A 24,312-nucleotide genomic window follows, 5' to 3' on the forward strand; every position below is an offset into this window, starting at 1 on the left:
AACTTGCAGACTTTGGAAAAGCAGCTGTTTTCTATGGTCTCAGCTGACAGCATTTAACCAAAAACCACACATTTCTTTGAAAAGGCAGAGAAAGATAACTAATTTTACACATATTCTGAATACTTTGATGATTGCTGATGCATTGCCTTAATCACATAGGTTTATCACTAGAGAAGTGTAACATTTTATTATTTTTATTTCAATTGATTTCCCTAGAAGTTTCCTGATCTTCACTAGTTGATGATGATCTCAACTTCAGAAGTCATACCTCTTTAAAAAGCTTAGTAGGTACTGCAATAGCCTTTTCTTCCTCTAGATAGGATGCCCAACACCACACTTGCTTCCCTTTAGAGGATACAGCTGTAAAGGATAGAATAAAAAAAGATTTCTCTGTTAATTTCTTAAGAAAATAAAATAAGCAAAATGTTTATAACATATTTATCTCAAATCTACATCTTATTAAATGCATTTGTGGTATTTCTTGGGTCTTATTTCAAGAAAACAGTAGTTGTGTAGGTTTAAGGCACCATGAATATGCAGGTTTGTACAGAATTATTTCCACCCAATCTTGATTAGTAAGAAGAAAAAGTTCATTCATGTGATGAGAACAATTTACATAATCTTGCTTTCTGTCTCTTTTTTCTTATTGCTCCTATGAAAGCATTCAGATGTACAATTTGCAAACACACTTAAGAAGATCAGATCAAATCATACAAAGTAGGTCTATATTTTAAAAAATTTCTTCAGAAAAAGAAAATTCCAATTCAGTAAAGCAGTTTCAATTGATAGCAGTCACGACATGTTCTTTTTTTAACTTTAGTTGAAGCACTTTATTCTATGGCAGTACTCACTATGCAGTTTGATGTTTTTGGACAGAAAGGCAGTGATTTAACAATAATTTTTTCAGACCATCAGAACTTTCATGCGTTCTTTTTTTCCAGCCTCATTTTTTCATTAACATAAAGGAGAAGCTATGTAGTATGGACATTTGCATATACTTGCATATGCATTATTGATTATAGTTCATCTTAAGGAAACAGCAGTGAGCAGCAGGTTTTAGGGCTCCAAAATAAGGCACTAACTGCACGTAGCAAAAGCCAGGAACTTAAAAAACAGATGGTTTGTGAGGCTGGCCATGTACACATCTATTTTCATATACCTCCACTCTGCTCTGCTGTTGTCTAAAATGCCTCCTCCATGCACGCAGCTTAGCAATTCAGATCATAAGCTCATGTCAGCAGGAGAATTTCTCATCAACCACAACGTGATCCTGGTCTGATTCTGATTGCAGGCTATTCACAAGACAAATAAGCCTCTTAAATAATACTCTGGCTAAGTGTTATTTATTTAAAACATGAACCATCATAATAGTGATGCCAAACTCTCCCAAAGAAAGACATAATTCAAATAACAAAATTCAGAACCACAGCGATTGTTCAATGCTTTTAAAGCCCATTTTACTTGTGATTAACCCAATAGTTATCTGTTCTGTTATTTAAGAGATGTGTTGCTTGGCAAAATAATACACAGTTATACGCATGGTTCTGAACACACATTTTTCCTACAAACAAACAAGACAAATCTATACAAATCATTCTGTCAGTGGACAGTAGTGTCCAGTCAGCATCAGCTTTGTGCTTGTATCCCATATGCTTGATATGGTCTCAGTTCTGAATACAACTGCAGAAATGGTATTTATATTTCAGGAGTAATTCTATCTCAGGAAGAGAATCTTCTTTAACTTTTTTATACATTGTATCCTTGATCAGTGTATCATATACCTACTGTAGAGCAGAGCTACTTGGAGCTCTGTGCTAAAGGCAACTTCTGGTAATGGCTCCCAGCATATCAAAAGAAACACCCTGGAGGGCAAAGATGTAGTTTTCTGGTGAGTACTGATTTTCTGAATCTTCCAAAAAGTATCTATCATGTGAACAGCTTGAAAAAACACTGCTCATTTAAAAAATGTTTTATTATGCCACTTCATGCAGTATATTTCCCTTTGGACTGATTATAGCAATTATTCCTAAACAGTTCCATAAATGTGTCTATTTCCAGCCATACCATAGATACAAAATTGATCCCCCAGGAAAGAAAAGGAAACTTTCACTCCTGCTTAATACATGTCTTCCAACATTTGGGAACAAAATGGGTCTGATTCCCCTTAATACTGGCACTCTTTAGAGGGATGAAAAAAATCTAAATTGTGCATCAGATACATTTACGCTTACTATATGACTCCTCGCTGCCAGGCATATATAAACTGGCTCTTTGTAAAAGGCAATCAATCTCCGAGAGTCGTTTTATATCCCCAACATTTCCACTTGGTTCTCAGAGTTCTTCAGTCCTTACAACTTAATTACTACAAATAACACTGACACTGTCTTTTTGCAGATGGACAAAACTGTATTTAATAATGGATAAAAATTTGGTGAAACAATGGTGGCAATTCACAGCAAGAGATAGTATCACATAAATAAGTGACACTTGAGATTTTCTTCCATAATTTAACTTACTTTGTTTCAAAACTGTTATTTCCCCTTTTCTTTTTCTTCTGGCTCTCTGTGAGACTCTTAAAATTCTGCCTTCAGATTTATCCTCCTAAATAAAAAGAATACAAACGTTAGTTCAGAAGTCTAATAGCTAAGACACAGACACGCGAGGTTTAACTTTGACTTCATTTAAACGGCTTCCAGATAGATCTCCGTTATCTCAGACAAACCTGAAGATGTCTAATAAAAACAAAGCAAGCAACCAGTGACAAATCACAGCAAACACAGTGGAAATGACAGAATACTCCCAGCACCTGGCTCTCAGCCAGCTCAGCTTTGTCTATGCCAGGGACAGATCAGTGAGCCTTCAGTAGGACCGACTGTGATGGACATAAATAGCTGTACTTCTGATACGTTCATGCTTCCAAAATAATGTGAAGGCATACCTTTTGCACAACTTTTTCTGCTTTGTTCAAATGTATAATTACTCAACTAAACATAAAATGGCACTGATCCTTTTTATTTATTTCATTGCTTGTGTAGTAGCAGCTTTCCAAGCATCTGAACAGATGAACAAAACAAGTCCTCATTTGGGAGAGCAGACACATGGCAGCAAAGGAACTGTCCCCAAATTTTTCCTGAGGACACTGTTATACAGAAAGCTGTGGACTCTCTTCTGACACGTATTGCATCTTTCCACAGTTCTCTGACTGCAGTGCTCTCCCCTTCTGCCTCCAAACAGTGCTCCTCTCAATAACACCACAGCTATTGAGAGGAAAATGAACATTACGGGAAGCTGCTGCAAATTTTTGTTCTCAGATGAAAAATAACTCCTAAAGGAAAAAAAAAAAACAAATGTGCCCCAAAGTGCATTACACTGCAGCATAAAACAAAACCAAATCCCAGACAATTTGTCATTTCTAGTTTTACTCTTTCAGGAAATACTACACAGCCAACCAGAGGAGTGAGAAATTTTGCATGTATGGTCTTCGAGGAACAAAACAACACACGTGTAAATGTGGAACCCACCTTGAGGTTGACAGTGGACAACAACCCCTACTGTTAAATCCATCCAGTGCTAAAAATAACAAAGCAGATAAGACTCTGTGTGCTGCTTCTTCTGGAGCAGAAAAGTATTTCAAGCCCAGATAAAATGTTTCTCCTAAGTTCCAGCATTCAGTTTTAAGTAGCAACTGTCACCACAAGCCAGAATCTCCAGAACAAGCTAGGGCAATGACAGCAAGAGCCACATGAACTTCCTTGTAGTGAGAAAATCTTGGAGGTTAGATTACTCATCTCTATAAGTATAATCAGAGTTGGACATGGTTACTTTGTTTGCTTTAGTGTGTTTTTATATCTTTATAATTACTCGTGGAGATTATGGTAATCACCACCAACCATAAATCAGAATGCCAAAATCGAACAATTGGCATATGCTCCTTCCTGAATCAAAGAAAGTCCTGGTAACTGTTGGCTATGCTTTTCTAAGGCAAATTACATTACAAAAATCAAAAGTATACTCTCCTTAACTGTAACAGAACTTCTTTACAAATAAATTACTAGTCTATAATTGTTTACTCATGTGTAAAGTAAACAAGTAACAGGCATTGGGAAATACATTGTTTTGTTTTTCTATACTACAGTACTAACAATTCTGGATTGGCATCAGTTTTCCTTTAAGTTCCTTTTGTTCTGTTCTTAAAAAAAAAAGAAAGGAAGGAAGAGGAAAAAAAAGCAGTTTCTATCACTTGTCAACAGTTAGAATGTGCTGAAGAGGCATAATTAAAAGTGAACCAAGTACTTATTGTGGCTTTGAAGGAGTAATGAAGTCACTTCTATTTGTAGAGTGACATATCTATTGACATTGCAATATAAGGCAAAATTCCTACTAAAATGTTTGCAGTAATGTGTTTATGATGCATACTAACAGTTTCATCGGGATTCTCTTTCTTCTCCTCATTATCCCTGGACTCTTCTTTGAGAGGTAATTTTGTTTTTCTTTTCCGAATGACTTTGGATTCATCTTCCCCATTGCATTCCATGCTGGGCTTTTCTTCCTTTGGTTCTCTATTACAGGAGCAACACAATGATAAAACAATATTATTTCATTTCTCATTTTCATAACGGAAGTAAAATTTAAGTAAATCTACAGGTCAAGTTCTTGTAGGTCCTATGGCATTATGAAAAATACATTCTTAGAAAAACTACTGAAAATTACATCTGTCAAAAAATTAAGCTGAAAGACAAACAATAGAACTGCAAAAGGACAGCTGTCAGCCTGCACTGAACAGGTTTAGCATGTTTTAAATAGTCTATTCTCACATACCACCAAGTCTGGCAAAGAACCAAACTGTGAAATGTTTAGGACTGCCAGGCAGTTTACAGAAAGGAAAGAAAAGGTAATCATTAAGACTGACAAATCCAATTGGAGAAAGTTGATACGTGACTGAACAAATTGCTAAACAAGCAATCAGAATAGAAAATGGCAAAGCAATTAACTAAAAATGGGGGAAATGCACAAAAACATAGATGTTAAAGATTGCTGTAATGCAGAATGCAACATGGAATGGACCCACTAACTGAAGGCTTCATTTATTATGAGATGAACTGCAGTAGCTCAAAGAAAAGGAACTGAAAAACCACAGTATATTCATGTTTTTACTCACTGTCATCTATAATACAGCTCTTGAACTTAATTACAATTAACTTACCACACCAACCATCTAATTACTGATTATCTTAATTCCAGTGATTATGAAACAGAGTGGGAGTTTGACACTGATTCATACATCCCATAGACTGTATCGTTGTTTGCATCTGACAGCAGAACACAGCACTCTCTGAGTAAAGAAGACCGCCTTCAACATCAGCATTAGACAAAAAGCAAATCTTTCATAACTCACTGAGTTTAAAAACAATGAAAGAACGTTATAAACTGGTGGAGACTCACCAAAACATGGCTGCCACACCACTAATGTTTTATCACACCACTTTTATCTCACACTGCATTTACGCCAAATTCTTTGCTTCTATGCTTTATAATAATACCTACTTGTTTTTTACTTGCTGGGCACATTTTTGGCTGCAAAATTTCCCTTCAGGAACAAATTCTTCTACAGTACCATAGTGGTAACAGTTTTCACAGAAAACAAGTCCATCCATTTTTGCAGTTTCCTTCAACTTTGTGGAGATCCCTGTCTTTTCTGAAAAGGCTGCACAATGGAAAAATAAATTCACTTAGGTAGAGGTGATACATTTCCAATTATGTTTAGCAAGTCTTGTAAGCAAACAAAAAACTGAAATCATGCCACTTTTGTTAGAATGAAGAACTGAAGACTGATGTCTATACAGGGTTTATTCCCAACAAGTTGTCATATTAAACAATCAGAAAGAATCTACTGATTTCATTCTCCTGGCATCACTGGCACACTGATACTGTTTGAAGTTGCTACTCATGGAAAGAGTGAATTTTCTGATAGGAACTGTGCTCACTATCTAGAGAGTTGCTGTTGCAGAGTTCATCACCTCATGTTGCACTGACATAACTCATTTTTGACATGTAGGGTCATCTGGGGAGAAGTTATCTTTTAATAGTTTATACCTTACTTCTGGAAATAAATCACTAACTACATTTCAGTCCTCTACTGCAGCAGCTATCGCTCAAAACCCTGAGGTCTACCAAAGGTGAAAAACAAACAAACAAACAACTAATTTGTAGCAAATAGATTTTAAAACAGTAAGTTAGTAATTTACCTTAAGCTATGACTTCCGCTAGGGAGGCATGTAGCCTAGGGGAGTATGCTGTTACTTTTGCTCACAGTCAGGTATTCAGCACTGAAGTTCTCCAGTTCCTAAAGAAGGCTGTTCACTTTACACTCTCAAAAGGTAAATTTCAAGTCACTATTTCTTTTGTTTGAACACCAAACTGTCTTTAAAAACTGAGTCAAATGAACTCTTGGGTGCAGACTATCTCCACTAGAATAGTATATTATTTATGCAATATATTTACTCTCCAGAGTCATTAGCAGTCCAAATCAACCATTTCCTCACATAACTGAAAATTTTAGCAGTATTGTATCTTTGGAGAGCAATGAATTAATCAAAGACTACGTAAGATATTTGTGATGATTGCTTAATATGTTTATGTGCCCAAAAACACACTTGAATTCAGCAGCAAGATTTTTCAGGCTTACTGGACAGTAGGGGATGAAGATATGTTTTACTGTAGGCAACTGAAATCTCTCAGTCTAAAGAGAGAATCTGCTGCATTACTACACTGTTATGTCGCTGTCACTCTCATCACAGATCTGAATCTTGAATATTTTAAAAGTAATCATTGACTTGGAAACCTATAGACCAAAGGTAGCAATGCGAAGATTCAGACCTTCTTGCTGAGGTCCAAGCTACTTTCCCATTGATATAAAAGTTTCAATTATTTATAGAAGTCACATAATGATGGGGCAACAGCAAAAGAATACTTTCATTGACTTTGCTTATTCTGTTCTGTGAAAGGCTACTGATGATTATTAAAATGGAATTTCAAATTCCGTTTCTCAACTCTTAGAATGCTTATTCAAAAAGAAAATTGATAAAATATAAAAAAAGAAGGGGAAAAAAAGGAAGTTGTAAGCAACCACAAAAACAGCTGTGATATTCTTTCATGCTGCTCCATCATTGTATCAAAATTTTCAGAATTTTGAACCATGTAAACCAACTTCCCCTGGACACCAGAAGTGTTTTCTCACATCAATACTTTATTTAAAGGACACTCTGTATCTTGTTTTGCACCTTGTTATGTAGACAGACACTACAAAACTCTTAGAATGTCACCACTTATGATAAATGTAAATGGTTATTACATGCTAATTTTAATGTTGTGATAAAGTATAGTCAGCAGAAGCAAGGAAAAAATGCAGAGACATAAATTGAGCTTGGTGGTAGCAGTTGAGTAGCAACTAATGTTACACAAGGGCTGTTTACAGACAGAAATGAACACTGTAGGAGGTCAGTTAGGTCTGTGAGCAGTCTGGAGAACCAGCTTAATAAAAATAACAGCAAAAAAAATCTGAACAATTTAGAGTAAGAAGTTGACCAGTTTTGAAATTAAACACAAAAATACTACTTCTAAACTTAAAAAAAAAATTACTGTAAGATAAAACTGTGGCCATAATTAACCTTCAGATGTTTAACAGTGGAATTATTTCCTTTTACCCTAAAATACATTTATTTCATAATTATCAGCATCCAAAGAAATAGGTAGGATCATCAGAAATACGTCTTGCATTAAGCAAATAAGTTTTTCATTTTAATTTTAATTTGGGAGGCAATCTTGTAGAAAAACTGGCACCTTATATAATCTACAGTCTACAACAGAAAACTTCAGTGACCTCTTAACTGACCTTCTTGAGCAGTTGGAACCATCCAGGTGGTGGTAGCCATAGCTTTTTTAACACTTTCCATCTCATTTTCATCTGTAATCACCTCCAGGGCTCCAAATTCATTCACTCTAAACTAGTAGAAACAAAACAAGTGGCATTAAGTACAGCAAAAATTTACTAGTGCTTTCTTACATCATCATTTACACAGTATCTCACCATATTACCCAATTTCTAAGTGTTTCTGCTTATCCCCCTGTAAACAAGCATTGTTTCTGAAAAGCAAAACACAAACACATTTTGTTACCTAAAATCATAGTTCACTAAAGTATTGATACAGATGCATCCACAGGTAGTTTGCTATTTAGCTAAAATATCAGAAAGCAAAAAATCAATAACAGAAATTTGCAGGAAAATCACCTAGCTTATGTCTTTCATCAACAGCAAAACAATGCACTCTAGTCACTGAGTATTTGTGTCAAAGAAAAGGCACATCAAATACAAATGCTTTGCAGAGCACAAAAATTCCAGCATCCTGCAAAACACTGCACTTCTCTGCTATAAAGTGCCCATAAACAAACATCTCAAGGCAGTTTATGAACTGTTTAATTACACACTGAATGTGATATTACTGTCAGCCAGAAGCAAGGCTCAACAATATCCCACATGCTGTGCTTACACAGCATCACTGTGAGTTATACCATCCTGCCTCCAGCAGAAAAGCGTCTTCCAAATGCCGTAATAATTACTGTGCTACCAGACGAAAATAAACCTCCCGCTTCCCAGCCACTACTTGGTTTCCAGGCCCAGCTGGGTGTATGGGTTCAACTAAAGGCAGTATTTTGTCTGTGACAGTCTACTTTAAATAGCAAAGGGGGTATAACTATCTGAGCTCTATCAAAGGTCTCTAGAAGTGAGGTGCTGTGATCAAAGAAGATCAGAAAAAAACAGGCCCAGGAGAGTCTTTCAAATCTCCTCTGTAGCCACCTGCTGGAATGCTTCTTCGGGGCAGTAGCGTTAAGCATATTTCTGTATCGCTAATTAGGCAATTTTACATTGAGTAAATAAGGAGAAAAACTGCCCAGCATTGTGCCTCATGAAAGTCCTGGCACTGTGCCCCTCTGCACCTCAGGAGAGTATAGGATGAAGCACGTCCACTTATACTGGGCCCTGCTGTGGTCTGCAAGTGGTTCTGAATGAAAGCCAAGTTTTTTGCTTAAAATCAGCTATGTTTGCAACAGAAATGCAATTGTGGACAAGCTGCCAACAAATCCATCTGGACTGAAAGACCACGAGTTCAGCTTTGAAAGGACACTAAATACCCTAACACCACACGCTCACATTCAAGTTTGTGGACAGACATTTACGCTGCTCCAATGAAGAGAAACAGAGTTACCATTTGGAAGAGAATCCCTGTGTCTCACAGCTGACTTCAGCACCCCATCTGGCTCCTACTTTCACTGAGCTAATTTTTGCTATTTGCGTTTTGTCTGCTGCCTCAGAAAATGGTGGATACTAGAGGCAAAACCTTATTGTTTCTACAAGACACATTACAGCAGTAGCTGGCTTAGCAGGAAGACACAGGTAGAACTTCAGTGGCTGACTGGCCACAACAAACACAGATGCGCTAAAGGTGTTTCTGAAGAGTTCAGTTGATATCTAAAGCTTTTCTGTATGGCCTGATCTGTGTTAAGCCCTTACACACAACTGATGCCACTCTGACACTAGCCTGCCCTTCAGACTTCAGGGGGCTGACTGACACTCCTCAAATACCTAAAAATAGATGACTGCAGAGAGGCTGCTCCTGGATACTCTTTTACTTGGGGATGCTCACAGCAGAAATAGCATAGCATATTAAACTAGGCGTAGGCTTTAGGGTTAAAGCTGACCACCGTTCCCTGTCTCAGTGGGCAGGACAGCGTGACACTGGTTGTAGGCCACCAGCCAGGTCTGACTCCTACAGTCCTGCTTTTCTCACAGCCTTCTCTCTATGGATGTCAAGGGCCTCTTACTTAACCTTTATAAGCGTTCAGCCATGAACTTGCAGCAGACAGAACTGCTTTAGCTCACTGTTTCCCAAACTAAAGCCTCTGCAAAGTAAGCTCTCAACAGCTGACCAGAAAAACGCCTCAGATCTAGCAAGTCATGCTCTGGTTTTAGTCAAGGAAGAACAGCAGTGGAAAACTTATGACACAGGTTAATTACTTGAAAACAGTATAGATAGCTGTGCAGAGTAACATATTGCACAAAGCCCTCACAGAGCAAGAGCTGCCAGTGTCTATTGTTGAAGGATGACAGAAAGGGATTTATATTAACGCTGTTGGTATCTGTGTCCATTCAAAAAAAATTAAGCCTCTTCTATCCTTAAAGAAGATAATAGGAAAAAAAGAAAAAAAAAAAAAAAAAGAACAAAGGAATAGAAAAAAGGAAACGATTCTTTTACAACATTTTCTCTATTTTGGTGACCCAAGCTAAAATAATACCAAGAGCACCCTTCCTACAATCTTCATTTGTTTCTCCTTGTTGTCTTGACAGGATGAAGGCCCAAGCAGGAAACACAGAGCTAACCTCAGGGCAAGTACCAACAGCATTATGAGAAGTAAAAATGTGTTTCTTAGTCACAAAATTCCTCAAGTAAATATATACATTTGCATTGGATTAAGGCATTTTCCTTAAACCTGTCTTCAGTAAAGCAACCATGGATGGAAAACATTAAAATAAAACAGATGGAAACAAAGTCAGAAAATTACCAAGTACTTTTAAAATAATCTCATAAAGTAGCTTAATTTTTATCACTTCAGTGTTTAAAAGAGTAAGTTAGAAATGTTGCTGGGTATGAATTTAATTCACTTTTGCCAAATGCCTATTTGCAAACATTAAGTAAGCTCTGAACAAGGAAATCAATCCCCTATTCTATCCAGTGAAAACATCAGTCTTAAAAGATAAGAAGGAAAAGAGGAAGAAATCTCAAAGTTTTGCTGAGCAAACCTACAGTAAAATAAATACAAATAAATGTAACAATTAAGTAGAAAGTTTCACTTTCAGAGCTTCCTACAGATAAGCTACAAAGGCAAAAATGCACATTTTAAACTTACTGCAGTTCTTTTCATTTAACATGTATCGTAAACTGCGTTGGCAGAATGAGTACAATTGTTAGTGATTAAGTATACAACACAGAACTTACTTAACTGCCCTGTTTAGTAGTTTCCTGCTAAAGGATCAAAAGGAAATTAAACAGTAACTTCCATCCAAACATTACTACAGATTCCTTCCATTTGATGCTGAGATACATTTTCACATCCTCAGAAAATGATTTCCCGATATATCAGCACTTCAGCTTACTTGAGTGCCAATTCAACCCCCAGGAACGTTTTAATTTTCATTCAACAAAAGAAGAATACGTTCAGAAAAATCAAGGTTTAAACATACAATGATCCAACACTGTAAATACTTTCTGAACCATTTCTGACTATTTGTATGTTAGCTTTTCCTACAGGATTCAAAACTGCTAACTATAAACAATTTTTTTTTTTTTAATTAAAATTGCATTAAAATGTCCACAGAATTAGAATATAATATAATGAATTAGAACTAGAATATAAGAATGTAATATAATCTTGTTACTGCAACAAGATGTTTGTTTTCTGCAGGCAATTGTATAAGCAAAGTATTTCATGGACTCTTCAACTGCAAAGCAGACCTGTACGCACTTTTTGCAAACTCTAATGAAATCCCATTTCTAAAATATACTTTCTGAAAAACAGTTTTCTGAAAGCTCTTACTTGAAAAACTTTCCTCTAACTTCCCATTTAAATTTATTCAGTCAGTTTATTCTCATTTGTTCTTAACCCAACATTACTCTGTTCTTTCTTTTTCCCAGCACTTACTCTCTGGTATACCTCTGATTTGAGGGATTCTGCACCTCTAGGTTTCATTTTACTATGCTAAACACAAGCTGTTTCTGTTCCTCTTGTGAAAATGGTACTCCAGCCCCTTGATCAGCCTTGTGCACTATGTGTTGCGCTCAATACAGAAATTCACTTTTTTCAGTGAAAAGGGACCAGAATCTGACTATGCATAACATCACAGGCAGACTGCCTCTAGCCCTCCTCCAGTGACTTCAGCACTTTCTTATTTCTAATAAAGGTTCTCTGTTTTGTCATGCAGGTTGGGAGGCACTCTGTAGTTTTATTTAGTTTTATTTGGGGGAATTATATGTTAAAAGGGCTTTTAGTTATCTTGTTCCTCATCTGGTAAAAATGCAAAGCATATCTATCAATCAATGTGAAATAAATTTTCAAAGAATGAGGACAGTCTATCACACAACAAATCAGTTCTTAGAAAAGCAAACCTATTGGGAAAAAAAGATACACAATTCAGTTTCCAAATTAGTTCTTTACTGCTGTATGTATCTAACCCAGAGCAACAAATATCAGACTATTTCAACCAACTGTTACTTCTGCCCTTTCAGGAGTGCACAAGACCTCACAGAGATCAAATCAGAATAAAAACTACTATTGTTTTTTACAGGGTAAAAATGATATTTAGGAGAGCAGGCAGAAATAAAAAAGGATGAAAAAGGAAGAGCGGGTCAAGTGCAGAAGACAAATTAAAAAAATGCACCTAATGAACAACTTCAAAACAAATTACAAAACATGGCCAACAGTACCATCTACTGGGCAAGATTAGGACAAAGAGCCCATAGAAATATATATAATTGTTACTGCACTCTGACCATAACTTCAGGAATAAAACTTACCTTGACCACACAGCAGTGTGACAGCAGACTGGCTCAGATGAAACCCTCAAAACTTGTATTATCCAAAACAAATTGAGTATATGTTCATCAGGGCTACAAAGTAACTGAACTTACGTGAAAGACTTAAAAAGCAGTCTGTGAAGAGGGCACTGGGATACCTGAGACTCCAGGCATACAATACCAGTAGCTATACTTGAATCGCTACCTAGCCAACAGTTATCACCATTCCTGATTTTAATCATAGACATCTCCAGTGGATTCAGCAGGACTGCTCATACAAACTGAGGCGTTCTGGCATCTTACAGCTCCACCCCTCTTCAGAGCAAAAGAATCGCCATAGTCATTATATGTCCAACCACATCCCACTACATGCCAAATGATTTTTAAATATCATTTGAGTGATTTAGTGATTAGTGCCAGAACTTGTCTGTTCAACCACTACCTTTTTCTTTGTGCATATGCTAGATAAAGCCTTCACATGTGTGACCACATACTATTTTCTCCCACAGAACCACTGCCTCAGCCACGAACTGGATAGTATTCAGAAAATGAGGCAGCTGCTGGTTATTTTATACTTTTTCTTCAACCACTGAGGTTACTCTCCACTGTTTGAAAGTAGAATGACTGCTTATTTTCTCTAAAAACAAGCAAACAAACAAATTTGAAATAACAAGGAGCATGTATCCCCAAAAGCCTTAGATACTCTAACAAATACCTGTTACTACGCAGTGGGAAATAAATTCTTAACCAAAATCTCTGTTCACAGCCACGCATCAAATGAAACAGGAAAACCTCTTACTAGCTCTTCATCACTCTGAGAATCCTGCTCACTTCAAAGCCCTTGGCAAGCACCCGATTTCTACAGCTTGCCTGGATACAACATTTAGATTCTTTCATACATAAAGAAGGATAGGGAAATGTGTACTGGCACCTGGCTATTCCCTTCATTTGAAGGTAAGAGCAAATGCAGTCTGGACGCTCCAGCTCTGTCAAGCATGGCAAAAACAGAACAAAAACAACAAACAAACTAAGAAGGATCCCTTCATACTTAGGGTTCCCTAAATCATCACCATCACAGATTAAATTCCACACCACTATCAACCAGCATATCCAGACCCCCTCCACTGGAATCACTGTTGGCACAAGTCAAGTATTTCAAGCAATCCATAATTGATTTCAGAATGCTACAGTAACAGTGCAACAGGGTAATCCAGAAGTAATAAAGAAGTAACAATTTTTATCCAAATGCCCTTACCCAGGCAGGCAGGAGCAGGAAACAGTTGAAGGATTTACTATCGAATTACAACTCGCTCCCAACGATAATAGGAACATCATCACTTCTCAACTGAAAGCCTAGGTACCATCAGCAAACATTTACCTCTAGTAAGAGAGATGGACATTTCTCAACCCTCAGTCTTGTCTGGAGTAAACTTCAGCTACTTGATTCTTAGACATCTTCAGTCTTTTAATTTTTCCCTCCAGACTACTCAAGAATTATCTTAGTGCCTGAGGACTTCTCAGCGATTGCTCCCCACTGCACACTCAGTCTGCCTTATCTCCACTTGATGAGGAAATCGCAACTAAAGAGGCTTTCTTAAGGTAACAGATAAATCCGTGCCAGTCAGAAGTCAAGGCTCTGTTGGGTATTTTTATACTCCTGTCTGCCAACACGCTTATTGATCCAGAACTTGACCTGTAAAGCACTCCTGGCTCTGAATTATTTCAGTCAGGGTATTTCTAAGTACCAGATGCTAATATCTCCCAGGGGACCCAAACAAGCGACAAGTAGATAATGAATGGCTGCCAGCCAAATTTTGGGTTCAGCAGTCATTCAGCACCACACAGGAAGGCTGTGGTACCAGCAAACACAGCACCAAATCTTCCTGTGTGGGACTCACCTGCACCACTCACTAACTATTCCATATTCTTCCTGAAGTCCTTTACCTGGATATTTACAAGACTCACAGCACCTACAGTAAATGATGCAGAAGAGAATTGCTATTTGCTAATTAACCATGCATGTTTCAATCCTATTTCTTCAGTGCAGTAGACTCTACATCCAAGAGAAACTTAATTCTGTCATTCCTTGACTTCAGAGTTTTAGCAATTTTCATAGTGAAATTTCCTTTCTGGTCTTTCTTTTTAACAAAGGCAAAGGTAAAATTAGCTTTTTCACAAGGCATAGTGTTAGTAAAAAAATCCATGGCAATGAGGCACAACATAAGCTAATTAATTACATTAGACTGCAACAGAAGAAAGCCATTTCCATGTGGCAAGAGACCACTAGATCTGCCTGGACTGCTTGTGGGCTAAGGAAGTCTATCATTACTTGCTTTTTCTTCCTTGAGCTATCTCTTCTCAGCTTCCCTGAAGGGGAACCAGCACCTCTCTCAGACAATATCTTCCTGGCAGGGACAACTGGCACCCCACAGCTGATGTTTCCTGCATAAACCTGCGCCTTGTGGAAGAACTCACCACCTCGACTCAAAGTGTAGCCCATGACACTGCAGGAAAGCAGAGCTGGCTTTATGCAAGGAAAGTGCTGCACTAGTATTTCTGCCACATAATCACACGAGAGAAAAGTAACTTGCTTTCAAAATGTTAATTAGCTCAAGTGAGTGCGAGTGGATTTCAGAACGGGCAGGTGAAAAGGTGCAGGCTGCTGCTTTGGGCTGTCTGCACAGCTCAAAACACACCACTGTGAGTCATGTCCATCCTCTTTACCTCGCGGCTCAAAATACCCAGTAGTGTTGCTTAGCTGGACAGAATTCTGCCATTCCTGTTCTGCTGTTATAGACAGTTTTCTATGAGATTAGCTGCTCAGATCCATTTATAGGTTAATTTCTTAACCATCAAATTTATTACTGTCTTATTTTCAGTTCAATCACAATTTGCAAGCTGGAATCAATGACCAAAATTCTGTCCATGCAGCTTGTAACAGTTCACTTTCAAAACACAAGCACTGCAGAACAAACTCGTTACAAAGTACTTCATAAACTTCTGTCAGTACAGTAGGATGTAATTATAAATTATTACAGCTTTTCCAATTTAATGAGTACATTTAAATCTTGAAGTGATGGTGTTACTGCCTGCACTCGGCACTCAGACTTCAAGGAAAAAATGTATTTCACATTCACACCATGCAGAGTAACTGGTAAACACTGACATTTTTCAGATGAGCATGTATTACTTAATCTGCCACATGAAGGCATTTTGTGATTTGTAAACTATTTTAAACACTACTGGAATTCAAGTTTTCTGGTTTATTTTACATCTTGAAAGAACTCCTAACATATAATGCTAAAATTTTTGTTCTCGGTCCTCAGTGCATCATACTATACAATCTTAATTCTCTTTCTCTTGAATAATTTGAAATTCTAGCATTTTCCACAAACACTCATTTATCTGTCACATGCTCAAAGTAACATTCAAGAAATATTAACTACTTTAAGACTGTCTTTAGTAAGAAGTTTTTAAGGAAGTTTGTCATAAGAACATGTTTGTACAGTTTCCTCCAATTACAGCTGACAAAAATCTAACAACTAACACTGCAGAAAATCACAGGAAGAAAACATTTTTAGCATTTTATGAATTTTAAAAGAGATAAGAGACCATGGGCTGGTTGAGAACAGAGGCTTGGTGTCTGATGCAGCTCTTTTATGTTCATTAATCTGGGAACCGACTGCCCCCTGGTGCAGTATTTCTCCATGAAGTTCAGTTAGCATGAAACTGGCCATGGAACTTCGTAATAAAGAGAAAAAAATAAATTATTACCTATATCTGGTTGTTCTTCTTTAGAAAACTTAAATACGAACAAAGTTTATAAAATATTGAGAGAAATGATTTGTAAATGTTTCAAGCACTGGCATTACTTAAAGTGGTTTTTACCTCATTTCATTCACAGGAGAACTTCTATTCACAAAATTGAAGTGGTTCTAAAAAAGAAGGTTGTTCTTACTACAGCTACATCAGCTACACTTGCCTAATAATTTCTATTGATGAGGTTGGGTGTTAATATGACGCACAAGGAAAGAGTTCTCTTAGAATATCTGTATGGAAAAGTAAGTATGAAACTTCCTCATGCAAGTAATAAAGACAGGTAAATGCTCTGTGACTAAAAATGAGTTCAAGTAGCTCAATATTAAAAGGCAGCATTTCAAAATTTGGTGTAAGTTTAACCTACCAAATTTTTTTCCAATATTTTATAAAGAGAAAAATATACTAGATGTAAGCAACATATAATTCACTGTACAGTTCAGCTATGGCATATTATTTATTACATAAAAAAACTAAGAACTCCAATCTTTTACCAGTATAGAAAAACACAGTATTTGGATTTGTACACACTGCCACTACACTGTTCTCACTGAAATTTTCAATTGTATTTCAGTCTAAATAAATGGCAATCATTTGATATCTTTAGTGGAATGAGGTTACTGTAATTTCTGGAAGACACATGCAAGTTTAGAAGAAGCAACTGCTACGCAAGGCCACTTTCTTGAGGTCCAGAACGCGGTACTAAAATAGTCTTTTAACAGGGCAGTTCAGGAAAAACAATTGAATTAACCCTATTCTGTAAATAGGGAATTCTGAGAATTCTGCAGAATTCTGTGAATTCCACAAAGAGCATAACATATTTTTTTATGATTATATTTACAGCTTCATGGGATTAGCTACCCTTTTAACTGCCATTATTTGAAGCAATCCCAAAAGATGAGTTGTTACAATTCTCTCAGAAGATTAAAACCCTGACTTTTCTAACACCCCCAGCTGTTTTCTTATCTACATAAATGTCTAGCCTTTCGCTGAGTCTTGATGTTCTCTGGTCCACTTAGTTTCACAGGGTAATTCTGCCTTGTTAGAAAATATTTTTCCTTCACTCACTTTTAGAATGGTTCCACTTTGATTTCTTTGAGTATCCCCTTCATCTTATGTTATTAAAAAAAATAGCTATCTGCCCTGTTCTTTCTGAAGAATAATCTTTCATTATTCTGTGTACATTACTACCTCACTTCTCACAGTGTTTTCTCCAATGCCTGGACAAAAGAAAGAGTTTCTATCCAAAAATCAATTATTGGTTTGTGTCTAACAGTCAGTTGGCCGTAAGGACAACTTTAAAATGAAGCCCAGACTTTCCTTCAGAATGTAGTATCTTGCATGATTTCTTGAAGTTATGCTCAATTACATCCCCCAGTTTTTTTGCTTACTTCATATGAAAACTTTTCTATTCCTCTACTAATTAATGAGTCAACTTTACTTCTCTTTTGTTTCTTTTAACACAGGGAAAAAAGAACAAAGCAAGTACTGGTGAATAATAAGATATAATTGTATTCTCTTGACTTTCACCCTTTTGTATTCCTTCCTCAAACATTTTAGTATTATGTTTACCTTTCACACAACTTTGCTTATTAAAAAGTAAATGAATTTTAAAATTCTGAACTTATTAAAAAATACAGAACTTGTCAGGGATGTGGAGGCTGATGCCAGCATTCAAAGCAGTGACCATGAGACAGTGAAGTCTGAAGGGAGCAAAATGAACCCTGAAATAACAGCACTGAATTTCAGGAGAGAAGATATTGGCTGGCTCAGAGATTTACTTGGCAGGATCACGTAGGAGACAGTTCTAAAGGGTAAATGGGCCCAGGAGACTTAGATATCTCCAAGGTCAACCTTTTCACACCACAAGATGCATGCCGATGCACAAGAAGTTAGGCAAACATGGATGAAAGCCAGAAGGAAAGAACTGAGAACTTCTGACTTAGTATAAATGCAAAGGGAGGAAATATGTAGAACGTAACACTGAGGAGACATAGAGAAGATATGCAGAGACATTGCCCAAGCATACAATGATGGCATTTGGAAACTGAAAGCTCAGGTGGAGAACAAACTAGCACAGACAACAAGAAAAGTATGTATGTGTATAGGCGGCAAAAGCACATCACCAAATTGGAGAGAGGGGTTGATACACTGGAGTGCTGGGCTGCTGTTCAGAAAAGGTAAAAGAACGGACTAACAAGAACTCATAAAGTACTACAGAAGTGAATGAAAGGCCTGCACCTGGGGTGGAATGACTGTGCAACACTACAGCCCAAGGCTGCCTGTGTGAAAGCAGCTTTGCAGAAAAAGGCCTGTGGGTCCCACAGGCAAGCTGAACACAAGACAGCTATGCGTTGTGGGAGCAATGAAAGCCAGAAGTACCCAGGGCTGTTTCAGCAAGAGAGTAGCCCACAGGTCAAAGCATCTGGTTATTCACCTCTACACAGTACTGGTGAGAGCAGATACAGTCTGCCGTGTCCAGTATAGGAAAAACATTAACATGTTCAAGGGACGTTTAGATGTTGTGTTGACGGACATGGTTTAGTGAGAACTATTGGTGATAGGTGGATGGTTGGGCTGGATGATCTTGTAGGCCTTTTCCAAACTTAGGGATAAGTCCCACAGATGCTGCAACAAATGATAAGTAAGGAGAAGCTGAAAGAACCTGCAATTAAGTATCAGTAAAAGGAAAAAAACAAACAAACATACACCATAAGGGCAGTGAAATACTTGGACAAGTTGCCCAGAGACGGCGGAATCTCCAGCCTTGACAACAGTCAAATCTGCCCTGGAAAAGGCCTGGAATAGCCTAATATTGCTCAGAGTGAGGGGTCAAGACAAGGTAGTCCTGTGGTCTTTTCCAAAGAAAACTAATCTGTAATTCTATTCTACAATTCTGTATTTTAAAAACAAACAAAAACATAAAGAAAACAATAACACCTGCAACATATGTATCCTGAATTTCATACATTTTTACCTCTTCAAACACAAGAAATTGTATTGAGCATCAAGGAACATAGAGTGCCTTTAAAAACACATTTTAAAAACAATTTGTGAAACTAAAAATTAGTGAGATTCAAAAAACAGACTTCTAGAAAACATCATCAATGTTTGTCTAAACGGAATCATAGGAAAATATCCACTATAATCAACAGGAAAAAAAAAGTGCAAGAAGCCTCTAACATCAAAGCTGCACTTTTAGCTGAAGGGAAACCTGAAGACGTAGTAAAATGTATCACTCCTCCCCCCAAAAAAACAAAATAATACATTAAATATTAAAAAGAACCCTGCTATAATTTATTTGGGGAAATACATGCAGTGTGAAAAATTTAATTAAAAGTACTATTCCAATGCCATTCAAATTGCTAAACTACACCAGCCTCAGAAACACTCACTTTATTCATTTTGCTAGGCATCCACATGACAAAACACAGAAAAATAAAGTATTTTTAGAAATAAAAAGAACTAAGAATATGAGACTGTGAAAATCAGTGACAGTACAGGCATTCTTAGTTAGACAGCACTGTAATACCTTAAATGGACTGAATATTCACACTTACATTTTAAATTTCTTGCATTTTGTGCATTTGATTACTTCTGTCTGTATAGTGAGGTAGTGTTAATTTATGCCTTCCTACAGGGATAACTGTTGTCTTTGCCAGCACCAGAAACTGAATCAAGACACTCCGGAGCTAAAAGCTAACAGGCTACAGTCTCTTAACTCAGAGCTGCAGATTCATGTTTTATTCATAGAAGCAGATACCTACACACCAGCTTGTGAAATACATTCCTCTGGCATATAAAATTTGTATTTTGCTTATCAAAAATTGCAAATCTTACCTTCAGGTCACTTCCTGGCAATGTACCTATGCCATCCTTCCAGTCCATAACACTAAATACATCAAACTCCTGGCCATTTCCACTGGAGGCAGATTCATTCATGATGCATGTACTAAGGAAAAAAAGAAAAAAGAAAAAAGATTTTAAAAACTGAAAATGTTAAAAATGCTCATTTCACTGGATATTTCTTTAAACGCACTTCATAGATTAGTATTAAACACTTCTTGGCATACTGACAACGTGGACAACTGATGACAATGCTGATAATATAAGCTAGTGTAAAAGCAACAAGGAAGGGAAAACATGAAAACATTAAAAAGTAATCCCTCCTTTATACAGCAGGAGGCTAGTAATGAGGCTGAATTGGAAAGAAATGCAAAACTCAAACTGCAAACAAATCGGCATGGGGAAAACATACATTAAGTATACCTAAGAAAAACATTTGTTCTGGGAAATGAGACAGAAATATATTAAGAACTATTAAAAAGAGCTTATTAAGTTAAGAAGATATTAAAGTTTTCCTGAATATCTCATAACATGATGTGAAAGCTTTACCCCAGTTCAAATTAAAATTGCAAAATGAATTTAAAACTATCTTTCATTTTCATTGTCTGACTCAGGAGGCCCAGGTATTCCTTGCCTGCCTCCACAGAGTTTCACCACGTATTTGTCTCGTATTTGTGAAATTCATTTACATGTAGACACGCACAGGAAAGCATATTCCAGCTTCACAAGACCTTGTTTTACCAGATCCCTCTGCTTTAGTACAGTGAAAGCAGAGGAGAAAACACTTATCTTTAGAAATAGTGGATTTGGACATTCTTTCTTGTGGCAAAAGTTTATCTACACAAGCAACGCCACCACATCACACTTGCCATTAGTGCCTGGCTTTGGCCCAGCATTTCCCTCTATCACGAAGTCGACATCAGTTGCACCGAACTGCAAATGGCGGTAGTGGCCATTTGTGACTAGAACCAGCTTACTGCTTCTTTACTGACTGCTCCTTTCTGCTTCTTACCAATCCAGTGATCTTTAGCTTTGTGGCCTGGCACCTCATTTAGTACTTGTTGGATGTGGAATCTGAATCACTGAATCCCTCTGTGAAGGGACTTCTGCGTTGTGCCTAGCAATTGAAACAATTTATGGCAAAAATGAGTCATATCTTCAGTTTGTGAACTATTAGCAAAAGCTTATTTCTTTTCAAATTAACACTCCTTGAACTCTTTAACACCTTCTAAGCCTCATTTTCCATCTGCAGACTGACTAAAAGCTTTCCCTGTAAGTACCAGTATTTTAAATTCAAATAGGCAGGTAGGCTTCTTTGACCTTAATTTTCAAAATCTTAATATTTAACATAGGTCCTACTCTCAAAATTTAGTTTCATCAAATATCTATTAATGCTCTGAAAATCTGGAACATCCAAAAAGACTGAGGATGACATCTGTTTACTCGCAGACAACAGAAAAAGATACAAACCAAGCACAAGTAAATGTGGATCTTTCAGAAGCTTTTGACTGAAAGTGTGAGGAGAAAAACACTTAGCTAATCAACTTTGTGGTGTGAAAAATATTTAAGCTTACTTTTTTATTTCATTAGAAAAATTGTATCAATCAATGGAACACCACTACATCCAGCCACTACTCCAGCGCTGTGTCAACAGTGTGACCTCTCTTGTGTTTCTCCTTGGTTTTCTCCTTGTTTCCAGAAGGACTGTGCAGTCTTTACCACCTTGAGTAATATCTCACTCACTGAGCAATTTCACTGCCATGACTACCACATGACATTAAGAGGACAAAGCTGGACCTCAGCAGTAGGCACTGCTCACAATGAAAGTGCCCACACTCCCCAAACCAAACAAATGCAGTATGAACTATGAAATTCCCTGAATCTCCAGACCTTGTCTTTTAAAAACTCTCACAGGCAAACTCACCACCACCTCAGGGCAGCTCCCACAATACAAACTGAACTTGATCCCAAGCCACTACAAAGTCAGTCTTTAGCAAGGCAAGGGAGCAGTTCATGTGCACTGACACCACACTCAACAGCAGCACGATGGCAGGAACACCGAAATTCTTGCAAAAACAAGACCCAGGCTACTAAGAAATAGCTGAAAATTTGATCTACCCAGAAATCCATGAAACAGAAGACAAAATATACTTCTCCAAGCATGCTGGTATGATATGCTCCCCACAACTGGCCTGCCAAGACACAGACAAAGCTGTGCTCTGTATTAACTCAAGTTTCTAACCCTTTTTAGTGGATGCTCTACTCAACCACTCAGTGGTTTGTTTATTGTGGAAAACATATTCCAAAGGTTCCTGCAGAAGAAATAATGAAAAGTGGGAAGAGGCCTGGGAGGCAACAGGGAAGAACTTCCTTGTAGTGGCAGCTGACCTGTGGGCCACAGTGAGCACTGCAGCACGTCCTGGCATCTCTGATAGTGCCACTGGTGTTACAGACGTGCTTCATAACAGAATCAGTTGGAAAAAAAGACCAAGTCCAAGTGAAATCTTTTTAACAGAAAGGTACATATTTCTCCCAAGAAAACAAACAATTTTTTATTAATTACACCTAACAAAGTACCCAGTTAACAATCAGCAGTAAAAATACATTCCATTGTTTGATAAAGTATTTGATATTGTTTTCCTTTTAAAATTAAGATTAGGGGCACAACCTGTACTTTCATATATTGATCCTCTTCAGCTTTCAGAAATGTAGGTGACGTGGATGAAAAGGTCACAGGGCAATGCAGATAGAAATGAATTTAACAAAGAGAATTACACTTAACAAAATATCTGTTTCCGGCTTCACTGAGCTTGCACAGATGAAAGATTGGTCTACATCTATCTAAAGCTGATAAGAAAGGGAGAAAAAGACCAATTACATTATTACAGTGGTGAGGTACTAAAAAAGGATGAAATCCTTTAGAAAGAGAACTACAGAATATCTTATCTACTCATTTTCATTTTTAAAGCTCCAATGCTCTTTGAATTAGTATAACTCCTTCCATAATAATCTCATTTGCTATCATTTCTGTTGCTACAACACTTCCAGAAAGTTTTTAAAATACTAGATGAATATAGGGCCAAGCAACTACAGGGCTGTGCCTGTGTCTGCCACCAATGCTAACTGACATGAAGGTAAGGCCATCACAGTAAGAACTTGAAACAGTCATTTTCCAAAATCCATTATTAGAGATGCAACTGCATTTTAGTCTTAGCAGCTGTAAGCCGTAAGATCTAGAGAGAAACGTGCTGTATTTTAATATTTCAATATTGACATTGCTCTAGACATACACACGTGAAAAAAAAATACAAACCTCAAAAACATTAAAATAAGCATGCGTGTAAAATAAGATCAAACACATCCTTTAGAAAAAACCTTAGATTTTACCAACTGGTTCAGCAACAAATGAGTACCTCATAGAACAGATACTTAATGAGAATAACAGCATTAAAAATGAGGTAGATTCCCCTGGCGAAAGATTCTCTATTTAAAGACTTAAAGCAAAGAAATAGGAGAGAATATGCCAATTAAACTTACAAGTATTTTTTGAAATAATTACAGGTTATGTATTGAGTACGTCAGAGAGTAATAATAGAAGGATTTTTTTTATTTCAGTCGGTGCTTAAAAGAATTAACCGACACCTACCCAAATGTTGAAAGTCTAAGATGCCACCTGTGAAACACACAAGGAAGCACCACATGACTTCTAACCACTGGTCTCAATTCAGTATAGGTCACTGGGCAGCAGAGACAGGAGCTTTCAAAAGCAAAGCCAGTAATCAGCATTATCAGATTGGCATAACCTATCTGGATCAGTGTGTCCATTCTATTTACTCATTCCTTTGTATTTTTATTTTTACTTTTAAGGAATTCTGAAAGCACAGCGCCAGGACAGTTGAGCAGCTTTGGTCCAGGAGAGAAGAGGCTGATCCCAGCCCCCACCCCAGGCTAATGGCTCTTTCTTGGAGAGTAAAATTAGACACAAAGAGCCAGAGGAGGAGGTATGACCAAAAAAAAAAAAAAA

The 24,312-nt window shown here is 37.2% G+C and overlaps 1 protein-coding gene across 2 annotated transcripts; it reads right to left on the reverse strand.

The window, feature by feature from the left end:
- Window positions 1-238: 238 nt before the first annotated feature.
- LOC104909796 (lethal(3)malignant brain tumor-like protein 3) lies at window positions 239-24,285 on the reverse strand. 2 transcript variants are annotated; one of them, XM_019612995.2, is made up of 8 exons: window positions 21,863-24,285; window positions 21,301-21,405; window positions 20,283-20,394; window positions 7,892-8,003; window positions 5,545-5,704; window positions 4,421-4,559; window positions 2,517-2,601; window positions 239-360 (listed from the first exon to the last, which is right to left on the reverse strand). In XM_019612995.2, exons 3-8 carry the CDS (start codon window positions 20,382-20,384, stop codon window positions 263-265), a joined length of 696 nt encoding a protein of 231 aa, XP_019468540.1. In that variant the 5' UTR covers window positions 20,385-20,394; window positions 21,301-21,405; window positions 21,863-24,285; the 3' UTR covers window positions 239-262. The 2 variants fall into 2 exon arrangements, with proteins under 2 accessions (XP_019468540.1, XP_019468541.1); XM_019612996.2 differs by lacking the exon at window positions 21,301-21,405.
- Window positions 24,286-24,312: the final 27 nt, after the last annotated feature.

This window comes from Meleagris gallopavo, chromosome 2 (genome assembly GCF_000146605.3).
Source record: "Meleagris gallopavo isolate NT-WF06-2002-E0010 breed Aviagen turkey brand Nicholas breeding stock chromosome 2, Turkey_5.1, whole genome shotgun sequence".
Lineage (NCBI taxonomy): Eukaryota > Metazoa > Chordata > Aves > Galliformes > Phasianidae > Meleagris > Meleagris gallopavo.